The sequence below is a fragment of the Equus przewalskii genome, chromosome 1 (assembly GCF_037783145.1).
Source record: "Equus przewalskii isolate Varuska chromosome 1, EquPr2, whole genome shotgun sequence".
In the NCBI taxonomy this organism is placed as follows: domain Eukaryota; kingdom Metazoa; phylum Chordata; class Mammalia; order Perissodactyla; family Equidae; genus Equus; species Equus przewalskii.
In genome coordinates this window covers 49087798-49103078 of record NC_091831.1, presented here as the reverse complement: position 1 = coordinate 49103078, position 15281 = coordinate 49087798, and the positions used below count along the sequence as shown (strand labels likewise).

Genomic DNA, 15281 nt, shown 5'->3' with positions numbered 1-15281 from the left:
CAGCTGCATCTGGACGTGGAGAGATTAAAACAGGGGCTGGGGATCTTCTTAATTCAAAATTCAAAAGAAGCATCTTTCACGGATGACTGTTCATCCCATATCAAGGTCAACCTGGCAGGAGAAAGGAACAATGGAAAGAGGGCAGGACAAATATCCCCAGGGGAATGAAGCAAGCTGGGGCTGACAGCCTTCCTTTCCTCAAAGAGTCTGCCTTTATTGAAAGGGGATAGGATTTGCGGGTTAGATCTCTCATCCTTTGCAAAGGTGCTTGGGAGACGAGCTCAGGCGGGCTGCTCTGGGCGTAGCAAGCCCCACCCCTTGCAAGGTCCCTCAGTCGGCAGCTAACGCCTGGAATAAATTCTCCACTCGCCCCGCGTGGGCTCATTCACAGCTCTGTTGTCCGGGATGGGCGCTTCCTCTTAAGGATTGAAATAACAGAGTGCAGACACATCGAGTGTGATGCAGCGAGTCCTCCCTCAGAGGCTCTTCTTTTTCCTGGGCAATAAAAAACAACAAACAAACAAACAAACAAACAGAATAAAACAGAAACAGCAGCTACGTCCCCCTCCCCCTTCTCGTTCCCTCCTGGCTTTTTCTGAACGCTCGATGAATCTCTGCGAGCCTCCATCCCTAGAGGGGGTAGCTCTGTAAAACTGGTAGGAGACGTCGGGAAGAAAGCAAGTCCCCCGGGGATTTCAGCACCTAGGCAGAAACAGTCGGGCTTTCCTATTGCCAGCCCCGGGGGTGCTTGGCACCGAGAGGCCTGGATTAAACGCGGCGCCGGGCTGGCGAGGTTGGGGTCGTGCGGTAACTCTCCAGGTGCTCCTTGCGGGGATCCCAGGGTCCCGGCGTCCCGGCCCCGCCGCCGCGCCCCGCCCAGCTCTGTCCCCGCAGCCTCGCGGGCTGCCGGGCTTTGTGGTTCGCCCGTGCGGCTGGGCCCCTGCTGGGGGTGTCGTTACGAGCATGTGCAGACAGCAGCCCAAGGTAGAGCGAGCGTGCCTGGCGAGCCCGGAGACTTGCCTTGCAATGCCATGTTTGTGTATGTGCTCTAACTCCCGGAGAGCAATCAGGGAGACGGCTCCCCGGCCGGACTTGGCTGATGTTTTCTTGTTTCTGTTTCAGCCTTCAGGATAATTCCTTCAGCAGCACCGCTGTAACAGAGTAAGTGATTCTTGCCATTAAAATAAGACTTGCATGCCTTTCTCTGGAAGCAACTATCTTGAAGGTATCCTCCACCGTCCCCAGCCGCTCTTCGTATTAATGCATTGTCTCCTGTAATCTGGGGCTGGGAAGACCGGGAGACGCTCTGACTGATGGGGCCCAGAAATCTTTACAGGTTGCAATCAGCCTTTTAGCAGCCACGGGAGAGATATTAAAACAAGCTAATTGTTTGCGGGAGCTCAATGCTCCACGATACGTGTTCTTGGAGCTCAGATTTTTAAAAAAAGACAATCTATTTGACATGTTAGAAAGGAAGCTTTGTTGTATTTTGCCAACATTGGTGTCAGTTTTCATGGAGCATGCTGTATATACATTTACAGTAAATAGGAGATGGATGTGAAATGACTTGAGTTGAATTCCAGCATGTGATAAACAGGCTAAACTTATCCTCACCCTCTCTTGTCTACAGATTTTTAAGACGGAGTAGAGTAAACTTTTCTTGCATGCCTTTTGTCATTTTTGTCTTCTGACCTCAAAGATCTGGCTAGAGGAGGAATGAGTCATCTTGTCCTATGGTTAAAGCTATTGATTGGGGCAACTTGCACCATTTAGACATGGAATGAAGGAGTGTAATATTTTACTCAAGGCCAGCAGGCACAGTATTTTTTTTATGAGATATTTATAGTTCATGGTTTTAATTCTTGTGATCTCTTCTTTAATATGTTTTCCTAATACTATTGTATACATACATGTTAAAAATTAAATGTATATTATGCTAATACTATATGTAATTTATATGTAATTTACATATGTGTTCATATATGTATGAAATATCTGTACTTCATTTAGCAATCTTTCTCTAGGCTAAGTCATGATGTTTGCTTCTGGGACTTTTCTGTAGAAGTCACTCTAAACAGCTTTTCAGGAAAAAGAGATGTGTAAGGTTGTATACTAAACTACATTAGAAAAATGCTGCAAGTTTGATATAGAAAGCCAGTAAGTTGGGAGCTGTGCTCAAGTTCCCTAAAAGGCAAATAAATGTGGGAATAGACACGATGTGAGTTTCAAGTCTCACCACTGTCACAAAGACTTGGTGATGGAGGGTGAGATTCTACAGGACTTCACGGCCTTCTTGTTTCCCATATTCTTTTTGTTTCTTGAGTGTTCGGCTCACTTAAGTGGAGTTACTTTTGAAAAAACCCCACGGTTGACTTTAGAAGATAGAATGTAAAATACTCATTGGACCTGCATCCTGTTACTGAGATTGCTTGGTGACTGTGCTGCAACTTTGCTTTCCTAAAAGCCTAGAGAGGGGGAGAGATGTGTGCCAAAGGATGCAGGCCGAAGGTCAGGCCATGACTTCCTGGTCAGGTGGGCAGGTACCGCTCTCCTTCCTTGGCTGTGCTCACAAGCACCAAGTGCTTTCTGGGTTTAATTTTTAGGAGCCTTGTGTGGCCACATCCCCAGAGTCAGCCAGAGGCATAGCAGCTTCGAAATGGAGACACCTGGTTCCAGATTCACATGGACAATTTCGTTTTAAAGAGGTTTTATGGTTAAACGCTGGAGAAAGTCTGGTATCTTGTCTTTGGACACTCCCCAAAGAGTTCTGATTGCATAAGATCCTGTTGTTGTTTTCAGAGAAGTGACAGTGATTTATTTTAAAAGGCACTGAGTGACAATTGGAATGCCATCTGGCTAATCTAAAAATCTAAGGAGCATACTTCAAACATACCAAAAACTTCATAGGTATGACACAGCACAGACCAGGGTTATTTAAAACTCGTCATTGTCTAGTATAACATTTTCTCCTCCCCTCATAATATGAACCATTTTCCTTGGTTCTTTGGGCGTGACCCCAAAGCCAGCAGGTGCAGGATGCACTATCCTGAGACACAGACCTAGCAGGTGCTCAGTAAATATTGAGGTGTGGTCTTGGCATACGCAGAGAGGCACTTGCCTCTTTTACATGTTTTGGATAAAAGAAAACTTCCTCTTCCTCCTGTGCCCCCTCCACTCCTACTTCCTCCTACCCACACTCACTTATTTTCTTTAGTGCCTGAAATTCCGCCTAGAGATAATTTCATTTGGATTAAGGCCTCTGATGGCGACCCTTATTAAAATGGAAATTAAAAGGTTGTGCCCCTGGGAGGTAGATTCAAGTTGTTATTAGTACTTTAATATAAATTATGTTATCAGATAGTCTGACCTAATAGGGTTCCACTTGGCCAGCTGGGGGTCTTATAAGGGTCAAAGGGAAGGGGAATTGGGAGGGACTCAAGGACAAATTTTATTCTCTTCTCGGTTTTTCCCAGGCTTGGAATTGTCTATGCAGCTCTAGACCAATCCGATTTCTTTTTCTATCCAAATTCTTCCAAGATTAGAATGACCTTGGCCTTCCCTTCTATATCTGCAGTGACCATTTATCCATTATTTGTCCATGGTTGTTTCCTATGTTGCCCTTGCTAACATCTGTTTGAAATGAAACCTGGCCAGTAATGAATTCGTTATCATCTGAAGCGGTGGTTCTCAAAACCAACTGATCATCAGTATCAACTGGGTATGGGGATTGGGGCTTGTGAAAAATCCAATGTCCCAGGCTTTAGTCCAAATTGGGAACCCAAAATGGGTGATTGTGGTAGTCAGTCCAGTGCTGGTCTGGATTTTATAAATCTTTAGATGCATACTAGTTATGTGGGGAGAATGGCGATCTGGTTAAAAATTCACGTTCCTGGGCTCCACCCTAGAGAGTTGATCCACTGGGGCTGGGGTAGGGGTGGAGCCAGAGTCTGCTAGTTTAATCAGGCGTTCCAGGTAGTGCTAACGCAAGTGGTTCTGGGGACACACTTTGAGAAATCCCACAGGATTGCAGGCGGTACCTCTGAAACTTTGCCATCAGGGAACATGGTACTACAGGGTGAATGGAAGTCCCCTTCCTGGCTCAACTACGTTTTATCTAATAACCAATCTGAGGGTTCTCTTCTTATTTATCCCAAGTCAAAAAAGAGAACCTTTCAGAGCACTTCTTTCACCACCATTATTCTAAGAAACAAGTCATTCTCCCTCTCTAGTGAGCCTCTGGGAATACAGACTGAAGAGACTATTTCATGGGCTTGGTGTGGTGGAGCAGAAATGACACTGGCATTGCCGCTTTATGCCTTGGCACCCTGGGCAATTCCTTAGCCTCTTGCGTGAAGGTAATTCCTACCTCATAGCATTGTCAGGTTTAATTGCCATGATGTGAAGTAGAGGGTGAGCTGTGAAGTACCCTATAACCCTTTCTTGTTGGTGGTTGATAGAAGGAACAAAAGTCCAAATAGAGAAAAACAGTAACAACCCTGAGCATTTCACAAAAAAATGGGGGCAAGGACAAATTATCCATACTATATTGTCTGGGCAAACGCAAATTAAGAACTCTGAGCCTTAGAATCTAGTTGATGAGAACCTCAAAGGAAGGCATTTAATAGAGATGCTTTTCACATTTATTTTTACTATGAACAACAGTAAGAAAAACATTTTTTATTGCAATCTAATACACACATATACATGATTTATTGAAGCAAATTTCATGAAATAACACTTAACCCCTACTATACTGGCATTTTCTATTCTGTTTCTCTAACAACAATAACAAAAAAATGCTGGTAGCTGCTATTTAATTTCAAGACCCACTAATAGGTCACAATTTACGGTTTGAAAAACATTGCACAAGAAAATGCCCAGTTTTGAATATTGAAGAAGATCATTAAAGAGATTGGTCTTTAAATTCCTGTATTGGGCTATAATGTAGGAGAGAATGCCATGCCCAAGACCAGCTGGATACTTGCTCTGGGTTGATTTGTTGATTTTCTTCTAAGAGTGGGGATGTCTTGGCTCCCACTGGGGAATCCAGTTTTATAACTGGGCCAATATTGTACATTTGTAGGGGCTCCTGGGCAAGGAATCAGTAGAACAATCAGAATGGAGATGTTAATTGGGTCTAACTTGATGGTCTTCATCAAAGTAAATGAAAACCCAGCTGAACTAAAAGAGCTTGTATATGTGTGCCATGTAAGCTAGTAGGGAGATTGATTTCATTGCTCTATCCGGGAGCCAGGAATTGTGTTTCCTTGAGTGGTGACTGGAGTTGTTCAGCAGGCCTGAACACTGAATCAGCTGAGTAGGTCCAGCCCCATACTTCAGAAAGCATGTGCAACTTTGTATGTTCTGGTGCTGAGTTTCCATTTTTAACAAATTGTACTTTGAAAAGAAAAGTTAAGAAATCAAATGAGAGGGAGAAAAATAAATTCTTGCCAAATTCCCAAACAATAGGTTTTGTTGAGCTCTAGGGTTGAACCTCTGGTTGAACGCTAGTTCTTTGGAAGCAACAATTCTAGATTTCTATTCTTCATTGCTTTTTCCATTTAGCTAGGTAACTTTTATTGGGAAATATTTTTATTCACATTACAAACCTCAGATGATTTATTAAAGTGAATGCCTCTAATGAAGAAGAACAAGGCAATACTTATGAATTTAATTATTGTTTTCCAAGAGACGGACAGAGTGGGTAACTGACAGTCAAAAACATGAGAAAATAAGGAAATTTAGTTCATTTCATTAAGAAGAGTGTTTTGTTAAGTCGACCGATTTTTTTTACCTGCCCATGGGAACAAAATATTTCAGCAGGTAGAGAGGGTTAGAGTCTGTAGATGGCCTTTGTTTAATTCATTACAAAACCATAATTTAAATGGGACAGTAAGGGAAGAGGACTGGAGCTTTCATCAGTTTGTTCTGTGGGTAAATTATACACCATTGCCGATAAAGAATATTAAAAAATGTTGAATGATTTCATATAGCATAAATACTATATTATGATTATATTTATGTATGTGGTTATTTATTTATTTTTGTCTACTCATAACATTGTGAATCTCTTAGAGCAGGGAGCAGAATCCAAGTCTTTTTCAACTTTGCATCTTTTAGAAGTAGCGCTACTCAAAGTATAGGTCCCCAAATTGTTGGTAACTTGTCTGAGACAAGGAAAGTACAGAAATACCAGTAAGTATTTAATAACTTTTATAGGAAAGTGACATTCCTGTGACGTTTTTACCAAAGCATCTCTCCACAGTGGATTGGAAATAGAAAACAAACTGGTCAGTCCTGAATCCCAACGAGTGTGAGAAGCACAGCTCCAATGCCTAATGCAGTACCTGGAAGGCGATAAATGCTTGATAAATTATTTCAGGGACCAGACTTGTTGAGGGGCCAGAGTTAATGATTCAATTCAAGCATTTATCGAGTGTCTACTCTGGGGTAGCCCTGTGGGCACTGTGGCAGTGTATCTAGAAAAAGATATTATGGTTATTTCTTCTCATGGAATTAACAACTATTTAAAAAGATCTTAGAGTACAAAGGAATGCATAGCAATGAAGGCAAGATATAGTTGGTTACTAAAACCTCAGAGTGAAGAGTAAACATTTATGTATTACGGTTAAAGTAGGAACTTGGCACATGGATGAACGTGGCTGGGAAGGTTCATGGAGCTTGTGAGACTTGACTTGGGCAGTGAAGAATGAGTAGGAGTTGAAGATGGAAAAAGCATTCCAGGCTGGAGTGGAGTGGGGTGAGGTGGAGTGGGAAAGGTTGAGAACAGGAGCAAAGGTTCCCTCCTACACTATGTTGAGAGAATGGTCCTTCTCCAGAATCCCATAGGCAGTGCAGAGCCCTGGAGATTTTTCAATAAAGAAGAGCCAAGAATTTTTCACAAGGTTTTTCCAGAAGTTTTGTGAAAAGGAACGGGGTCCAGAAAGTCTAGAGGTCAATGAAGTAAGCCAAATGGGAGCTAGTGTAGTTTGAGACTGCCTAAAGCAGAGGAAATGCCAAGAGGCTTGTAGAGGAGTCTCTTGAGCCAAGAACAATCCACTAATCTTGGTGTCAGATGTCCAGTCAAGTGCTGCGAACACTTAGGTCTTTGTTAAGATCTTGTTAGCTTAGGCGATGCAGAGCAGTGGTGGAAAAAGGAGCATTACTTCTGGTTCAGAGCTTTACGCTCGCATGATACAACAACATTGATATCATTACCTGGTAGACATGTTGGGATTTGGAGCTGGTTTGGGAGAGAGCAGTGAGGATTACTCCAATTTTTAGTTTACTGTGCTAATCTTAAAATAATTCTAGACTACTGCTGCTTCTGCTGCAGTAGACAGTTGGATCTGATGTAGTTTTGTTCCGTCTCTCCAGGTGTGACGAAGACGTAGTCTCTGTACATGAAGACCAGACTGATTGCTCCGGTCTCAGGTATGACCCACCATTGCTTGGTTCTTAATTATAAAGGCCAGAAACCATCTGGGTCTGGTGTCTTTAGTCTCTTCTTTAAATTCAAATAATTTGTTCTTGTGTCTTATCTCCTCTAACAGATTATCAGCTCTTGAAGGAAGTTTTGTCTTGTCCACTTTTGGATACCCCCCCGTAGCATCCAGGACAGTGCCTTTTATAGGAGGAATGTTCAATAAATGCCTGTTGAATTAGACATTTATTAGCTTCTCTCAATGTTCCCACCATAGACCTTAAGGAAGAGGTTCTAGATTTATCCACCAAACATGTCATTGAGTGTCTGGAGTATGGTGTTGGGCATCAAGGGGTCCATTGTACCATGGCACAACCTTCACGGTTAACCATTTCTTCCACATCTGCTTTGCTCCAAGCACTTTCACATACATTTTATTATTTAATCTAAACAACTAAAAGGAAGCTGATGTTTATCTCCTCATCCTGTAGGTGGAGAAACCGAGGCTCAGAGGGATTATAGCTCACCCACGCTAGCATAGCCACTGTGAGGCAGAATTTGGACTCAAGTCTGTCTGACTTTGAAGTCCACTTGTTGGATAACACCTATGTGTTGGAGGCCTATTTTGTGTGCCAGAAACCAGTGAAGATGTGAGGTAGAGAAAGACAAACCAATCCTGCTCTTAGGAATTCAGCCCACTGGAGGGGATAGGCAAGAATGTAAATGATGATGCTACAGTGTGTTAAGTGCCATTTTACTAGAGGTGAGCAGAGGATTCACTTAGAAGGACCAAATAGCCCAGAGAGGTTTCTGGGATAGATTCCTGAAGAAAATTATACATGGCACATGACTTTTTTTTTGTGGGATATAAGACCAAGAAAAAGATGATGCCACCAAGCAGAGGAAGCAACTTATTGGAAAGCCAACACAGGGTAGAGCAAATAGTTTGAGTTGAAGGAACAGCAAGCAGTTCAGGATGGTGGGAGCCTGAAAGCCAGGTGGGTGGGAGGAGGCCAAGGGTGGTAAGAAATGAATGTCAAGAGATAAACAAAGACGGGATTTCAAAGGGTTTGTGTACCTTGCTAAGGAGTTTGGAATTTATCCTGGAGAATTGGGAAGACTAAAAAGAGCCCTCAGTTTTTTCTTTGCAAATAACTACTTGCCTAAGGCCCTGTGAGAGTAACAATACCTGCCATTTATTGGGTTGTGGCCTTAAGCCAGCTTTCTCTGGCAGACACTTCACAGAGACTGTATTATCTCTGCAAGGTAGAGATGACTTCCATCTTACGGACAAGGGTCAGAGGTGAAGTGCTGTGGCCTGTGCTACACAACTAAGAAGCAGGAAGATCTTTCGGCCTCTTGTTCTTTTCAGAACACCATGTTCATTCCCACTTATGATTGATTCCAATAATTAGTGGATTAAATTATGACTTGTACTTTTCTGTTTGGGGGATTCTGAAGAACCAGTAATAGGTTAGAAATATATTTCTAAAGATGACTTTTGTAGTTAGGTTTTATATTTGTATAATGAGAGAAGGATGCTTTTTGCTCCCCCTACTCACCTTCTTTGTTTGTCAAGTCAAGGAGGTGGACAAGATGACATTTGGGTGCCTTGAAAATATGATATATAAACAAAGTTCAAGTGTTATTTTAGGAATGAGTCTATCAAAAGAGTCATTTTAGCTTTGAAAAAATCTCCCCTTTTTTTTCTTAATCTTGAGTGTTCTAGAATTCTCCTTGAATGAGGACCATTTCGGTCACTGTAAAGGCAGCTGTTCTACTTTTTGTTTCTCACCCAGAACAGAGAGTGTGTGGATGAGTAGTGTTTGTTTCTAGTGAGAAAAATGCGTTTCAAATGAACTAGTGTAGTTCCAACTCATGGTTTGATATTGGTTTCCAAATCCATTAGTGCCTTAGAATTTTTTTTGATTGTAAATGATCTTAAGGGAAAATGTTAACCAGTGTCACTGGCATTGATTTTTTTCCCAGTTATTAGTGTTGAAGGATTATTTCACTTGTTGAATTCTCCTTGACCAGACAGCACTGTTTTTGCTGAGGCTTAACTGTAACTGTTTCACATAGTTTTATTTCTATACCTTCCCAACTGCACCCTGGTCATGCTCCACACCTCCTGTCTCCATGTCTGTTTTGATCTTTTCCCAGAAACTAACTGGAACTCATCCTCCTGATATCAGCTTAGTGAATTTAATCTCTCTTTTATTTGTGAAAAAGCATCTTGAGCAGTGGGCATAGAAATCCTTCCTTTGCTGATCTTGTCTCTTGGCTTTATGTGTCCTTGAGCCATGAGGAATTGCTTCCTAGCTGACTTTGCCAAAATCTCTTTATGGGTGCTCCTGATCAGGGAGCAGGAGGAAAAAACACCACCTGGGGGAAGTGGCCGCACCTAGAGAATTGCATGATCTCGTACCAAATGATTGCCAGTGGGTTAAGTATGTTGATATTGATTGTCTAAAGAGAATGGCCCATTTAGTTATGTCCACGGTGTTTGCTGCATTCTTAGCAAAATAAGAAAATAAAATGCATCTGGATTTAAGAAGGACAACAGAATTCAAATAAGAATATTATGATGTCACTATTTTTGAGGAAATTGAAATGGCAGGCGATATTGTACTGAATTTGGTTGGTGAATGAAAATCAAAAGTGCAATCCTAGCACTGAAGGTATGACGATACTGCTAGCCCATTTGGTCTTCTCCAGCATTTCCACACGGCTAGAACCCAGACTAGGATCTTTGACTTTGTACTGAGAGTGTTGTTCAGATGGCTTGGTTGGGTAAAATTTGGCCATTGTCTTATATTTTATTCAGGTAGTGTGTATCCCATTAAAATAGACCCTGTTAAACTTTTAAATGTCTCTGAAAATTGTAGGGAGATAATTATAGACTTGCCAGTGGTGAGGATCCATCATGCCTTGGACCAAGGGCATGTGCGTGAGAGCCTGGAGACTTGCCTGACTGCTCCAAGTCTGGGTGAATCAGCCCTACTCTTAGGCACTTTGTTTCATCTCTGGGTTTTAGAATCTTAATCTATAAAGCTGGGATGACAACATCTAACCTGAATATCTCACATTTTTATTGTGAGAGAAAAATATGATGTACATGAAAGCATCTTGAAGTGAAAAATTAAAACAAATATGACAGTATGTACAAAGTTACAACTACAAAAAATATGTTTCTGCTAGCAAAGATTGGAAGGGAAGGTGGAGTGATCCAGAGAGAAATTCACATTTCTGAAATTCTTGTTCCTGTGAAACTAAGTCTACCCTAAAAATATTGCTAGGTACCATCTAAATAGAGCAGTGAAGAGTATCGCCAGCCCATCTTTCTCGCAGCGGTTTATTCCTTTTTTGGGGGTGCTTTCTAAATTGGGTCTTTCCTGTTTTAGAGATGAAGACAATAAAGAAAATTACCCTGACACTGGGGCTCTCCTAGAGGAGCCCGCACCTCCTTCGCGCGAGCCGCAGCATGTAGAGCCTTCTGTGCTGGTGGACGGTGTGCTGCGACCCAGCATGGGCAACTTCAAGTCTCGGAAGCCCAAGTCCATCTTCAAGGCAGAGAATGGGAGGAGCCACGGAGAAAGTCAGGTAGCCGGCTCGACCACCTCAGGCTTTTGCCAAGATGGGTGCTTTTCAGGCGAGAGCATAGTTCTGGCGGACGACTTGAGCACGTTATTTTGCAGGAGGCAATTAACGTGACTCGTCATCACGCCCCAAGGCCTGAGCATGTGGATGTTCTCTTTGGTTAATAGTGGAGTGCTCTGAGCAGGCTAATAACTTAGCGCCCTTCCAAATTGGTATTCTTAAATACTGAACTTTGATGTTGATTTAGAGGAGCTGCTGCGTTCTTTGTGGGAAGAGTACAGGAGGATCTCCCACTGTCTTCACTTATCCAGGGCATGTGGCTCTTGCCCCAAACTTGGAGATTCTTCTAAGAAAACTGGAAAGTCCCAGGTTTACCCAGAGCCGTCCTCCTCAGGCTGCCGTTTAGCAGCCTTGAGTAAACAGTCAAGTGTGTATGTGCCTGCTTGTATGTGTATGTCGTGTCTGGTCAATAAATTTAACTGAATGAATGAAGCATCTTTCCAACTTTATTCGGGTAATAAATTTACATTTTATTTATATATATATATATATATATATATTTACTTTTTCTAGTTGTAGAGGGATGTAGCAAAGAATGTGATTTTTTTAAATCTTAAAAAATCCTTGAATAATTTATGATGCTTTTAAAAGAGATTAACTGAATATAATTCACTTTAATCTTACTAGCAGGTTAATGGTCCCGACACTGAGCTTATACTTTACGCATTGTACATAGATGCTCCATTAATGTTAATGTTCCTTTTTTGTTATCACTTAGCTGTTAACCTTGAAAATAATGTGGGAGGCTCTAAGCGTAATAGGTTAATTATATAATAACTTCAAGTCCAGTCCTATTTAGCAAATGAATACCAGGTGATCTTCCTGTTAGAATGACTTTGGCTGGGCAGTTTATTTGACCTTGTAATTTTCTTATTCACTTTGTGATTTTTATCTCATTTTTTCCTTGGCATTGTGACCTCTTATCTAGGCAGTTAATTTTGCAGTGACATGAAAATGCCTTCTGCATTTATGAAGCTGTGCTGTGATTATCTTAGACTCAGTTGAGTTGCAGGGAGAGGTGAGTGTGAAATACCGTTTGGGTTATGATAGACTTGAGACGCAGACTATGGCTGAATGCACCCAGCGCTTGCTTAATTAGGAGTGTGGTGCTGGGGACGAATCTGGTACCCAAAGTGCTGCCCACCCAGGCTGTCTGGTTCCAGGGTGGCTCTCACCTTGAATCTCCTGCTAAGGGTCTCCTGTGACATTGTGGGCTTTGGCTGACCAGCCCTCTCTCCTAGAATGCCCTCTTTCTTGTCATCCTGTGGTCTGGTCTCACAGAAATTACACAGTCGTCACTTGTAATAGGGTGCTAATGGGGCATGTAATTCCCGATCTGCTGCTCACACACAGGAAGTTTTCAGGAGAGAGATGTGCTTGTATAGTCTTCGCTTATAATACAGCATTGGAATCCTGGACTGCAGGTAAACTTCCAGTTCATTCCTAACATCTCTCTCTACACAATGACATTTTTTCCCCTAATGACTGTGAGAACTTTGATAATATTATTATAGGTCTTCCATATTTTGGAGAAATTTGAAACCATTTCATTCTTCCTGTTTTCTTGGGGAGAGATAATTAACGTTGGTCAAGTACTGACCAAGAATCGAATGTCTATAAATAATATTATTAATAAAGTCAGCTGACATTTATTTAAGCATTTACTATGTGGTAGGCATAAACCAGGTTTTGCAACAATCCTGTGGAATGAGTATTATCTTTTCGTAAACCTGGAAAAGCTAAGAATCAGAGGGATTACATAACCTCTTTAACTAGATTTGGAAGAATTTGAGTGGAATGTCTTTTCCATAAAGCAGAGTGTTTCTAACGAGAAGACCCAGATCTTCCAATTATGAGTCTAGCAATTTATCTACTCACTTAACTACTCAAACCATAATTTTTCTAGAAAACCTGTTATTTCACTCTGGAATTTTTTTCCTTTGGTGATATATTGTGTTGCCAAGCAGTAATTACTTACTTAGAAAGGATTACTTTGGAGAGGATTTTATAAGTATATTTTTCTTCTCTGCCTTAAAGCTTTGTAACGTTGGTCACTAAAGCTAGACAAATGTTGTTTGAGTGAATGCTAGCTCCACTAAGACGTACATTCCTTGAGGTCAGTGGGTCAGTCCTTCTTGTCTCTCTCTGAATCTCTAGCACTCAATAGTCACTCAGGATTATTTGTTGAATGACTTAAAACTTGTAAGAGAGGTATATATATGATTGGTGTCTTTTTTTGGAAAATGGAAGCACGATGTCTTTATTCACTTGTGAAAAGTTTATTTTAAAAGAGGATGTAATCATGACTCTCATTCAGATATGAAATAAAGATATGTCAAAGATTTTATTTAAATCATTAATTAATGAGACAACCATTACACCCAGTTCAAAAGAGAATGCAGAGCATCACACATTTATGGCCTGATGAGGAATGCTGAAATAAATTTACAAATGGACACAAAATTGGCAAAACTTGTAATATCCATGAGACAATAATCAGTTACTTTCCCTTGCACACAATTTGCGTTTCTATGGAGAGAAATTATTTGCATTGCCATCAGTTTCTACAAGTTAACTTCCATCTCTGTAGCTTTGTAAAATAACCTTGTCATAGATAAACAAAAGCAGAGATTATGATAAGCTAGCCAAGGCATCCACTAAATTTCAGTCTTTTATTATTTTTCCTTATGTTCTTCTCCTCCCTTCCTCCTTCTCCCTTGTGATTATAATAATCTTAAGGAAAGATTATTCTTTGTGTGTGTGTGTGAGGAAGATGGGCCCTGAGCTAATATCTGTGCCAGTCTTCCACCGTTTTGTATGTGGGACGCTGCCACAGCATGACTCGATGAGCAGTGCATCGATCCGTATCTGGGATCCGAACCTGCGAGCCCTGGGCTGCTGAAGCCCAGTGTGTGAACTTAACCACTACACCACTGGGCTGGCCCCAAGAAAGATTATTCTTGTTCACAAAATAAGACTAGTCTCGTTAGGTTTGGCCTGATTATTTACATAGGCGTAGCAAGAGTGTTAATTTTCCATATAGATCTTCTCAAGTGTGCTTTGCAAAATCTAGGGGCATACAGTATTGCATAATTACATTAACTTCTCTCTGGAAGTTTTCATAAGGAATCTCACTCACATTGGACTTTTAATGCCTCTATTATTTGCAATCCCAAGGCGAAGAAACCAAGTTCAATATACTCTCATCACATTTTTCACCTGCATACATATGCATTTGGGAGAATTCTTCTCTTCTTGAGGTCCCCAAGATAACATTAGGTTCCTGGCTTGCCAGGAAGTGACAGCCCTTATCACCTGTAAGGTTGGACCCTGAAAACTAGATAGCAGGCCAGTTATCCTAGGAGGCCTTTGTAGGCATTGGCTCCAAAGGTAAAGCCACATTAGTTCCTTAAAAGCGTCCTGTTCTATCCGATTCAATGAGCATCATTCTCAATGACATTCCACCCAAGATGGTGGTTGCATAACAGATTTTTCCAGTTACATCCTGGTAAAAAGGAAGACAGATTATTATTAACTATATGAAATAACCTTATTGCCATTGAAAGTAAGGAGACTTAGTATGAGTTTCTGAACTCTGGAGGTCAGTGAGACTCAGATATAATTTTAAAATGTTTCATTTCAGTTTACATAAACAGAATGATTTTAAAATGTAGATTTTATTATCACTCCGATATGGTGAGGCCAACAGATCAGGAGATGACCACCATTTGAAACAGTTCCTGCTCAGAGTTCTGAAGAGGAGGTGGGGGGTGTGCCATGTCCTGTTAGGCCACACAGGGAAGCGCCAGTGTTGGTCAGGAGGCAGATGGGGTGAGGGAATGCCTGGGCAGGAGCCTTTATTGTGGTTTCCATTGGAAAACAAGGCAAGGCAAGGTAAGCAGGCTTAGAATTGGCTAGTTTAAATAATTTCAGTGGACCCTTAGGGACTGGCCTTGTCTCTAGTGGTCTGGTACCTGGCCCTGGGATGATTGGGGCAGAGGAAAATCGCCTCCTGGAGTGTATGAGCCACATAGAGGAGGTGGTTCAGAATATGACTCTGGACTGGTTAGTTTGCATATGCAAGGCACACTCCTGGGCAAGTCATTTGTTATGTTTGATGTCCCTGAGAATTGGTTAGCCCTGGGAGAGGGGTCTCCTCAGTGAGAGAGGCTCCGGATGCCAGAGCATCAAGAATGCA

General features: G+C 41.6%; 1 protein-coding gene across 11 annotated transcripts in view; it reads left to right on the top strand.

The window, feature by feature from the left end:
• The first annotated feature begins 368 nt into the window (after window positions 1-368).
• Window positions 369-15281, top strand: part of FAM13C (family with sequence similarity 13 member C) — a 119061-nt gene continuing 104148 nt past the window's right edge. For 7 of the 11 annotated variants that reach the window (XM_070611609.1, XM_070611602.1, XM_070611558.1 and 4 more), the window contains exons 1-3: window positions 991-1161; window positions 7378-7434; window positions 10828-11026. In XM_070611609.1, the coding sequence (XP_070467710.1) occupies window positions 1100-1161; window positions 7378-7434; window positions 10828-11026 (318 nt within the window). In that variant the 5' untranslated portion in view covers window positions 991-1099. The other 4 variants (XM_070611632.1, XM_070611624.1, XM_070611595.1 and 1 more) reach the window with 3 other exon arrangements.